This window comes from Suricata suricatta, chromosome 11, assembly GCF_006229205.1.
Source record: "Suricata suricatta isolate VVHF042 chromosome 11, meerkat_22Aug2017_6uvM2_HiC, whole genome shotgun sequence".
Taxonomy (NCBI): Eukaryota; Metazoa; Chordata; class Mammalia; order Carnivora; family Herpestidae; genus Suricata; species Suricata suricatta.
This window is the reverse complement of record NC_043710.1, coordinates 34,409,680-34,421,007: the sequence shown is the minus strand read 5'-3', so window position 1 is coordinate 34,421,007 and position 11,328 is coordinate 34,409,680. Positions and strand designations below refer to the sequence as shown.

The 11,328-nt window shown below is 36.5% G+C and overlaps 1 protein-coding gene across 3 annotated transcripts in view; it reads left to right on the top strand.

The window, feature by feature from the left end:
- LUZP2 (leucine zipper protein 2) overlaps window positions 1-11,328 on the top strand; it is a 454,470-nt gene that overhangs the window by 208,531 nt on the left and 234,611 nt on the right. For all 3 annotated transcript variants that reach the window (XM_029915060.1, XM_029915061.1, XM_029915062.1), the window contains exons 3-4: window positions 2,454-2,524; window positions 7,386-7,467. In XM_029915060.1, the coding sequence (XP_029770920.1) occupies window positions 2,454-2,524; window positions 7,386-7,467 (153 nt within the window). The remainder of the gene's footprint in view (window positions 1-2,453; window positions 2,525-7,385; window positions 7,468-11,328) is intronic.

Genomic DNA, 11,328 nt, shown 5'->3' with positions numbered 1-11,328 from the left:
GTATATGAGCCCAATGCCCAAGCTCGTATTCCTGAAGTTATGTCACAACTTGAGAACATAAACAAACAAACAAACAAACAAACAAACAAGAAAAGCCAAAAACCCACCTACATTCCATTAAAATACAGAGCCCTGTATCAGGGCAGTAACAGTGCTCAGATGGAAGACTACATAGAACATTTGGAAAGCCCTAACTGGATAAAAAGGAAATTAAGTCAATTTCCATTGGAAGCTGATACCAGAGTTACATTTTACCGTTAAGTAGACATTCACCAGTTATATGAAGCTACAAAGAATGTTCAGTATGCCTGTACCTTCTCAGCGGTTTGGAATGCCTGCCACATTGAGATTATTTCAAGCATTTAGTTAGATAACTAAATGTGTGGTCAGGAAATTCAGTGTGTCCACACCACCAGCCCAAGTTAAGACACCCAACTACAATCTGGAAAATTGCTTGATAACAATGTATAATTTCACGGATTCGTGTTTTTTAAAGGGGTAACAATCCTACCACTAAATGTAGTTTCAATGTTTAAAAAGCCTTCCCTTTTCCATTTTCTGTAAGCCATTGTGCAAGGTATTTTTCATTTTTTTATCTTATTAAATTCTCTTAGCAACCTCTTCACAAAATTAAGGTAATATTTTACTCATAAAATGAGGAAGCAAGACTCAAATAGGCCAAGAGAGTGCCCAGTCATACATCTAATAAATACTGATTCTAGGTTTTAAACTCATAGTGAACAACTACATAACCCATTCCACATTCTCCCTCTGGTGGGACTTCATGGTGATAGGAGCTTGAAAGTTGTTAAAGTCTTTTCTGTAACTATAGCCTCTGGATGGGATGGTAATGTAGGTCAGCCAACAAATACTATGTTGATTAATTCTTAGATATATCAGCCTTTAGTATCCTTAAAGAAACAGAATATTTTTCAAGATGGAAACCCCACTTCCTTGGACCTTGCTGGGTAAGTAATAATCAAGGATGCCCAGCTCTTCTCATTAGATACGCTTTGCTGACTTCTATCTTTCTGTATCTACCCTTTTCATTTCTGCATCTCATGTTATTTTTTGTTTGCTTCTTTTGTTTCGATTTCAAATTTCTTGAAGACAATCATCTACTTTATGTGGATTTCCTTCAGAATGCCCAGAATATAGCAGATAGTCAACATTTGAATAAGCATATTTTATTGTACTGTTCATCAAGTGTTTTCCACATCTGTTTTGCCCTCTGAGTTTTTTCTAATAAGTGTCTAAAGTAGACTGTTTAAAAATATCATCCCTGTTTTTCACCTAAGGAAGACAAAGGGCAGATTTTGTAACCTGCCCCAGGTCATATGACCATGATGCACTTTAAGCTATAAATATTACCCTCTTTGTATGTTACCTAAAGCTATTTTTCCAAATAAGCAAAACACCTTTTATTGGCGGCTTCCTAATTATGACCTCTGTTGGTTATTTTAGGGAAGAAGTTTCTCTTATGCAGTTCACTCCACCTCATCCTTATCAGAATGCTGATCCTGCTGTATGAAAATTATCGGATTTTAGCACCAGACTACAATTTGTGAAGGCAAATGCTGTGTCTCTGCACAGGACTTTGCATAATTCATGATAGATATTTGTTAAATAGATATTAAGTAAACAAAGTGTTTGCCATTACTAAGATTGTCAGTGTTCTGCCCACCACAGCTGCTCTTCCTACAAATAATATCACTGCCTCATTGTTTCAACTTCTAATATCAAGGAAGATAGGTTACCCTGTTAAATAGTTTATTGAGTATAAATAAGGAAGTTCTTAGGGAAGGCTTAATCGGACAGATTCTGTAATGAGAATAGCTCAGTGGGCTTCTATGTTTTAAGTCACAGTCTGTGGATGCTGGATTTGCCAGAGTAAATAAGCATTAATGACTGAGGTGTTCTTAATACCCTATCTTTTTGTGCCAGTTACAATTTTACATGGGCCTTATTTTTCTGGCAATTCTCATTGCGTTACTCATTAAGAATAAATAGATAAGACCAAACAGGTACATCCTTTATGGCTGCTTTGATCTTGAATTGTGTTATTACTTAGCTTATTCAGAGAGGTCTTTTATGTTCCTTTGTGTTTGTAGAAACTATGCCAGAGCTGGTTTAATACTCCTGCAAAGAAGACAGTAAAACTTCAACTGAAGAGCAAAAGATGTGTTTTGTACGTACTTGTAGAGAGACCTGAGTATTAGGAGGGCATTCTCCCCTCCATCAAACCTCTAAAGTCTGAGACTCCGCATACTCTCTTTCACCCTGGGTAGCTCCTCTACTGTGCTTGGTGTCATAAATTCCCATGTACACCCTTAGAGCCATGAGGACCATCGTGGTCTCATTTGCATAAGAACAGTCGCACCTGTGTCATAGAGAGAACGTGAGCCTCACTGTATCACTTGAATAAGATTTCCTTTTCCCACTTTTCTTATCAGTCTTTGAAAAACGATGAGAAAACTTCCAAAACTGATGTTCAGAGGCTTCTGGAAATAGGTCAGAGACAAAGGTAAGATGGTGATTTCCTTTAATTTTCTCAGTTCTTTTTTTTCCATAGTGTCAAACTCCATATTCAGAAATTTCACAAAGATCACTTCCTTCTAAATGCATGAATTCACTTATCTTCTTACTTGAGTAGGTGACAATCTTGCTCAAATGCAGATTTGTGTATAATAAATCTATGTTGGGGCTTCAAATTGTGTATTTTCAGCAAGTCCTCTGGTGATGGTTACGCTATGCTGCTTGTCTGCAGCAGATCACAGAGTGTTCATGGATCTGTGGTATTGTTCTCTATTATCCTAGTAAGATAGATTCTGATTAATCTGCCCATCAATAGACAGGTCCAGTAACAGTGACCTCAGTGGACCATGTTTAATAGTATCAAAACTTGATCATACTGATAATGGTGTGGTGGTAAGAAATGGGGTAATCTTATTAACAGTGTAAGTAGAATTAGTTTAATTCTAGTTTTGAATTGTGGTTTGTGTGTGAAAGAAGTGTGCTGTGAGTAGATTTCTATGCAATATAAAAAGGTATTTAGGGGCGCCTTGGTGGCTCAGTCAGTTAAGCCTCTGACTTCAGCTCAAGACATGATCTCGCAGTTTGTGGGTTCGAGCCCTGCATCAGGCTCACAGCCTGGAGCCTGCCTCAGATTCTATGTCTCCCTCTCTTTCTGCCCCTCTCCTACTTACTCTCTGTCTCTCTCTGTCTCAGAAATAAATAAACATTTAACAAAAAACTATATGATTTGAAATTGCCTCTCAAAGGAAAAAAATATTTTAAGGCAGAAACAAGCTAACATTTGTTATACATTTACTAGAGGCTTTCCCCAATGCTTTATATAGATTTTCCTATTTCAGTCTCACAGTTACCTTATAAAGGAGATATGATTATCCCTACTTAATAGAGATGAAAGGGTTGCTCTAAGGCTTAAACGAGTTGATGAGAGTTGTATTAAGTGGAGTTTGTTCTGCTAGGTCTTACCCGAGGCGACACCCTTTCACATTAGTTCACTGATCACAAAACACAAAACTCCAAAACAGCTCACACACACTATGTAGTCCCTTCTCATTGTCTTGTATCTTCTCCACTGCCCTTACCTCTTGACCCAGAAACCTCTCATTGACATATATTCAGATCATGCTGATGACACATTCAAAATATCAAATTGACTGTCCTATATTGTCTTTATTATTTCAATGAAATTATTATTTCTTAACATGAGATTGTCTTCAAAGTAGTATTAAAGAGATTATATAAAACATTTCCCTAGCATATTCCCAAAAGTAGATCACTCTAAGTGATTTTATTGGTTTGAAATAAACCACCTCTAAAAACGTGGCTAGGTTTATTAAAAATTTCAGATCATCATCTACACATTTGGTATGGTATACAAACTACCAGATGATGGGCCAGGTCTTCCAATGAAAGGACAAAACAGACCAGATATTTTGGAATTACAATTTCAACATTTTATTCAAAATTAGAAAGCTTGTTTAAAATGTGTAGCTTGTATAATGTACACAAAGTTAGAATGGAAAATTTGGTAATTTCCAACAATAGATCATTTCTAAAAAGAATCTGACATTTGATATATGAGCATTTATGATTTTTTAGAGAGATAGAAAAATCATGGTTATCTGAAAGTAAAGGATGCTGTGTATCTCATTTGAAAAGAAGAGATGCTAATAATAAAAGAGAAAGAATGTCTTAGAATATAAAAAATATTAACTAATTGCAAATTTAGAAGTGTTATCTGAGTCTGAAACAGTGCTATGTACTGTAGATGCCATCTGTCTATACATCCAACTCTAAATAACCTATCATCCTTAGGGATGCTTGCCACCTGACACTTACCTGCAGCAATGGTTCCTAGAAGTCGTGCTTCTTTTATAGGACTCGAACATTACTCACAGTTGGTCAGAGGTGACCACCAAGACAAAACTGAATCAATTAGAATTTCCCTCTTGGAACTGTAACTAAGAGGCATCTAATCAGTCTCTCTCTTATAGCTGAGATCAGGCTGTGAGTAAGTAATCTCAGAGGCTATGGGGTGAACATATATAACCGTGCAGAGAGAACAGAGAGCGCCTTTCTGTTGAGACAGAGAAAAGAATGTGTGTGCATGTATGTGCATATTTTTGGGTGCACACATGTGTATGAGAGGGAGCAAGCACACAAGTGAAGACGGGAAGTTGGAGAGTAACCTAAAGTGTCTTAAAATTTCCTTAGAAAAAGTAGTAAAACATTTTATTCTCCATGGTGGTTGGTGGGTGGAGATTCTTAGAAGACAGTTTTGGACTCTGTGTACCAAAGGATTGTACAGAATCATGTTCTCTGAAAACAAAAATGATGTGTGGGATAGCAGCAAGTTCTCCATCTGACATGTTTTTACAACACAAGTTGGTAACCACTTGAAAAAAATGGCTTCCTGTAGTGTGATTTGGGTGAGTGGGTTTTCATATTTATAATTTGATATTGAAGATGTATGAAATAGCTGGTCCAGATAAGACCCTAGAGTAGCAGCAATAGTTGGGTAAAACCCTAGAGTGACAGTGATAGTTGGTGGAGGGGGCCGGCCCATAAGCAAGTCAGGAGCCCTCTCTCATGGGAGTCTGACTTTCTAAGGCTGTGAGGCAGAGACTGGGGACTCGCTCAAGCACAGGAGCAGTGGGAATGTGTAGAAATAAGCCGGAAAGGTAAAAGAGAAGATGGAGATATTCAGAAGGTTTGAAAGATCAACTTTACCATTCTGATAGCTTTCTTTGATGTGAAATCATGTAAAGTTTTCTACCATCTCCAGTGTTTGTTAATAGCCAACAGTGCCAGAACAGTTTATTTTTGTTTTACTCCCTACATTGCCAAAGATGTCAGTATGTGGGAATTTTTGAATATACATACATACTCATTTTTACTTTTATAAAATATATTTTATAATTTTAAACTGCATGTATTATTTAAAAATAAATAATTTTAAAATTAAAAATAATAAAACTATAATCAATCATTATAAAATTTTAGAATTTTTTTTATCAGTTGGAAATGTAATAGTTTGCATTTTGATTCAGTGCTTGTTAATTATAGGAATAGCATGTAGATCCTTTCTGCCTTCTTCCCTCCCTCTGTCCTTTCCCTCCTCTTTTTCTCTCTTCATAGAGGCAGTCTAATGACTCCAGAGTTTGAACACATAGGTTCTAGAACACAATTTCACTACCTTTCTCTGTACCAGTTTTCTGCCTGGAGTCATTATGTCATAGTTTGATGTGAACCTTCTAAGAGTATCTGATGCATTGTAAGCCTATGATATATGTAGATATTTCTATTACATTATATTATGCCACAGATGTTCTTGTGGAAGGTAGCAGAAACAATAACAGAAGGCCCAACTTTAAATGTCAATGTATGAAACAATCCTGGTCTATCCTGCTGTTTGAGGAGGAAGTGGAAGCTGAGACTTAAATCCTCTCGAAGTACCAGCGTGTTACAAGCTTTACCCAGGCGAACAGTAATTGTCTAAGAACCAACTTGACCATAATTATTTTATAACTTGTTCCAATTATATTTTGCTTTGACAAAAAAAGTCCAAATTCATTTTAACAATCCTATTGACTCCCACTGATATTCCTGAAATTGAGACAGGGACCTAAGAATGTCTAGAGGAAGAAATCTGGGAGTGTCATTAAATCCCTTTGGATGAAAGAGCAGCCAGCAGGTGTGCAGGATGTGTTGGTCAAAGAATGAACTTAGGGACCCAGCGTACTGCTGGAGGTGATGACAGAGATCTCATGTTTATTAAGTGATTATTTTCCAGGCTTTGTGCTATTTTGCCTACATCGTGTCAAATGAACTTCACTACAAACCCATGAGGGAGCTCTACTAGTGTTTCCATTTTATCGATGAAGAAAATGGGTCTAAGAGGGTACAATCTTATCTTTAGTCTCTATAGTACAGTTACATGCAAAGGTTGCAGGGGTGAGTAATCTTTTGGCATGAGAATGGGAATTTTAAATTAGTTTGAGTCCTGCTCCTAAGGCTAAGAATGGTTTCTGTTTAGCCATTGCTGTTGCTGTGAAGGAGTTTATTCCTGTAGCCAGAATAAAAGATACACATACACACACACACACACACACACACTAACCTTATCTGATATCAGAATTTTTTGAAGCAGTAGCTTAGGTGATAAAATGAGGGCACAGAAAGAGTATGATTTGTCATATGAGCAAATCTTATGTGTAATTATTGAAATGTTTATATTTTTCACAAGTGAGGTAACAGCCATGTGTAGTAGTGAGCCTGAGACATAATTTGTAATACATGCAGACATGTATTTCTTTTATTATCCCCAATAAGTGAGGCATCCCTCAAGTCTGAAATAAGTCTCTTTTCTTTTTGTTTTTATAAAAAGTCCTGGGCCTTATAAAGCATGTCTAAAGTCTACTGCCTTAGAATTAATCAATTAGGAGCATCCACAGGGAGTTGTAATTTTATCCTATCTGCAAGTCTGTGGCAACTTTTTTTTTCTAAACAGCATGTTCATATCCTGGCATGCTGTCACTAAAATTAGCTTTTCAAGTCTAATTATTATATTGATTTGATTTAACACATTATGCAGCTCACAGATGATTCACACAGTGGGATTCTTATAAGAAACAATAGCAAGGTGATTTCCTTTAAATACAGCTTGTTTTTAGTACTTGTACGGGAGAGAAAACTTTTACTAGAATCCTTACATACATTCTGTATGCTTAATCGTGTCCCTATATACAGTTCTAGTTATCTGTTTCCTAAATGTACATAGACACCAAAACCCCCTTTCATAATGTACGTAGGAAATAACAGAATTATGTTTCTCTTTTGCTGTTTTCTGCTAGAGAACAAATGAAGTCTCTCCAGGAGGTCCTGCAAAATCAACTTAAAGAGACATCTGAGAAAGCAGAAAAACAACAAGCTACTGTGAGTATGTTTCTTCTTTGTGTCCTTCGCTTCCGTGCTGGGAACTATTTCTTTCTTTCCCAAATTGCCATGAACAAACACACCTGTAAAAAAAACCTAACAGAATACAATAAAGAAAAGCAAGTCACCAAAATCATAAAAATACTTGGTCAGCATTCATTTTAAGAAAAGAGTTTTGTTGTATTTGATCGTTAGGATATCTTCTAATCTCCAATCCTCATTTACTGAGTTTACTGGTGAAAACAGAGGTCAAGAGTAGGACATAAGTGCCAGTGTCACACCGCACCAATGGCTCCTGAAAAGTGGCCTGAACTGAGTGAAGCTGTACAAATCCCCACCCCTCACCCACTGAGCAGGAGTCTCTCAGGGGCAGAGACATATTCTTCCTGTTGAATCAACCCCCCAGGTGATTCTGACATGCCCCTAGGGTGGAGAATCAAACTTCTCGACAAATATTCTCACTGGATTTCTACTTTATTCTCCACAACCACCTTATGTACCATTTATGGGGAATGGACCTTTCATCTTGCTTCTAGGACCTGGTCTATTTTAAAATATAGTATATTGATGGAAAATTTAAGATGCAGTTAGGCCAACAGATCAGGAAATGACTACCATGGAGAGTACAGTTTATTTCTCACAGTTCTCAAGAGGGATACCATGCCGTGAGACAGGTGACCACCCATGGAACTACTTGGGTAAGTCACGAGGCAGAAGAAGCTGTTGGCAAGAGTCTTTATGGTGGTTTCTGTGGAAGGAATGGGTGAGAAGGGGTAAGCAGGACTAGGAGGAGTCAGTGTGAATGACTTCAGCAGGCTCTGGGACATGGGGAACGCCTCTAGTTTTCTGGTACCTGACCCTGGGGTGATCAGGGCAGGTGTACAGTGGGTTCGCCTGTGAGAGCATGCCGATACAAAGCAGGGACTCAGGTCATGGGCTCTGTGTTGGTTAGTTGGTTTTTGAAAAGCATGTCACCATGAGGAATTTTTCTGTGTTGGCAATTGAATAAATAATATGCTTTAAACCCAGAGTCAAGATAGTGATCACCACAATCTTGAGAAATACGGGATTGAGATATATTTATTAAACCAAGTATTTTTCTTCATGTGCATCTGATGGAATCTAGAAGACAGATTTCATAGTACTTCTTCCAAATTGTGGTAGACGCAGACACAATGCTTTGTGCTTATTCTCCCTCTTTGAAAATTCTAAGTTAACTAATCTTAAACTAATTTGTATTTTTAAGCTTTTTTGGAGGTGTGAATAATTATTATTTTCTCTGTTAGGAAGACTGTTGGTGTTATTGAAGATTGGGTAAAAAGGAGAGATAAAGATAATTGTTTACTCTCAAATACAGGGGAAACTGGATTTGCTTCTGCAAACATGATCTTTTAGATTTAAGAGCTGATAATTTTATGTGATATTCTTGATTAGATATCCAATAACTATGCCTTTTTCCATAAAATAGCAGATTGTATATTTTATGCAAAAGTTGTTTTAAATATACCAATTGTTAAGTCCATAGTAAAATGTCATGAAACTTAATGAATAGACTTAAATCATAAAAATATGAAAGAAGATAAAACTTTGTGAAAAACTAAACTGAAGAAACAGTAGAGCTGTCATGATCTAATGCTATTTGAAAGTACTTTTAAAGACCATGGGAACATTTTTTATTATCCCTGAGCAAATAATGGAATAGTATATCTTTCAAAGCTATGTTCCTCATGAAAATCCTGACAGACAGCAAGGAAGAATAAGCATTCATTCTCTGTAACCAGAGTAATTAAAGATATTAATGTTCATTGGATGCATTTCACTACTCCTGTTAATTTTTATGGCTTAACTTGCCCTAAGTGAGACATAATTAGTTTAAAGGCAAAAATTAGCTTCTAGCTTTGACTCTCATTAAGAATGAAGAATTACTATGTTCTTACAGTCTTTGTTCAAAGTAAATAAATGATATTTTCTGTTTCTGAGAATTAAATTCATAACTATCTCTTGAGAATGCTTATTTTTTTCCAGGGATGTTAAAACCTGCAGGGATCCTACCAATGGTTTCAAAATGCTAATACTTTTTGAATATTCTGAATGTATTTTAGCTCTTGAATATTGAACGCTGAGTTCTCTAGATTCTCTGTCCTTGTTTCACATTTAAATAATTATATTCTTTATTAATAACAACTAACTTTGATTAAAAGAATAATGAAAACTAGGGCGGCAGGCTGGATATAATTCTTGATCTTTGGGTATGGAGTTTGAGCCCCACAGTGGGCATAGAGTTTACTTAAGAAAACAAAACAAAACCAAAACCTGCTCTAGCTACTTCTAAAGGTTGTTTTGAAGTAATGTGTGAGAAAACCCATCATGCGATTATATGTAACAATAATCATTTTTTTTAAAAAGTTGTTAACTATAGATAACATATTGAATAGTATGAAAATGTCAGGATTTGGGAAAAATTGGGGTCCGTGAAAGAATAGGTCATTGATACAAACAAGATGGCTTTTTTTTAGTTTTTTATTTTATCTTATTTTTAGTAGGCTCCATACCCAACACTGGGCTTGAAATCAGGACCCCAAGATCAACAGTCTGTGTTCTATTGACTGAGCCAACCAGATGCCTAATATAAGTGAGAAGGTTTTATGTAGTTCATGACTGAAAGACAAATCTGTAATATATCAGATTTTTCCAGTACTCATAAAGTGCTTAGGTAGATGTAGTTTAAACTATGACAGTTGGCTTTTATTTATTTATTTATTTTTGGTAATGCAAGTGCTCACTTAAGCTTTGATTGCAGAGGCATCCATTTCAAAGATGGTTATCTAAAATAAACACACCCCACTAGGCAAGATGCGAGGCCAGGCCCTCCCCCTCCCAGGCTTCAAGCTCCTAAAATCCCCCAGTCTCCTTTGTTTTGGAGATGTTGGTTGATTTCATAACTGACCTTTTGGGCTGCTTGTTTGTTCTCTTTCATTATTTTAAATTTCCATTCTGTTTTAAAATCACTTACCCTCCACCCAGATGAAAAGCAGAAACCTTAGGCTGATGTTCTCCCTAGTTCTTTCTACCTAAGGCTTCATTGTGTGGCCCCACAGATAATATGTAATTTCCAGAACTTGTAAGTAATACACTTTATTTTTTTGTTTTTTTAAGCGTTCAGTTTCCTGATGACATTGCTGAGGGTGTCTTGCAATCATACTAAGAACCAAAAAGTTGATCCAGCCACAAGATTGTTTATCTATAAGCTGAGAAAGCATGAAGCAGTAGAAATTGGTGCAAAAGCTGTTTTTGTGGGGCATACATTATTGCTCTGCATACATATCTAATTTTGAATGGCATCAAACCCTCCATTGATTCCTTTGCTTTACTAACCAAATAGAATTAACTTCTTAAAGGGACAAAGAGTGTGACTCCTGTTTTTAGATTGCTGTCAGTATCTTCATAGTTCAAATTTACCCTGAAAATTACTATGACCAAGACAACAATCATGGTAGCTCTCATGCTTCTGCTTGTTTTATATGCAGTTTGACCATTCAAAATTGGTTTAGATTTCTATTATCATTTGAAGGAAAGGTACAAGGACCCCTACACAAGCCAAACGAGAGAGTGTTAACATTTGTAGTAAGGGTTTACACTATACACAAAAGGATAATGTACAAAAACATGCACAATACTAAACACATCAACTTCAGGGAAGTGGTTACTTCTGGAGAGAGGGAAAGAAGAAAAAATAGGTAGGGCTTCTGAAAGGACACAGGTCTGAACCACACTGACTCCATGACAGGCTTTAAGTTTCCCCTCTGACCTTAAAGGCCTAAGTTTCAGTTTCCCTGAAACTATCAGGCAGTTACACATTGC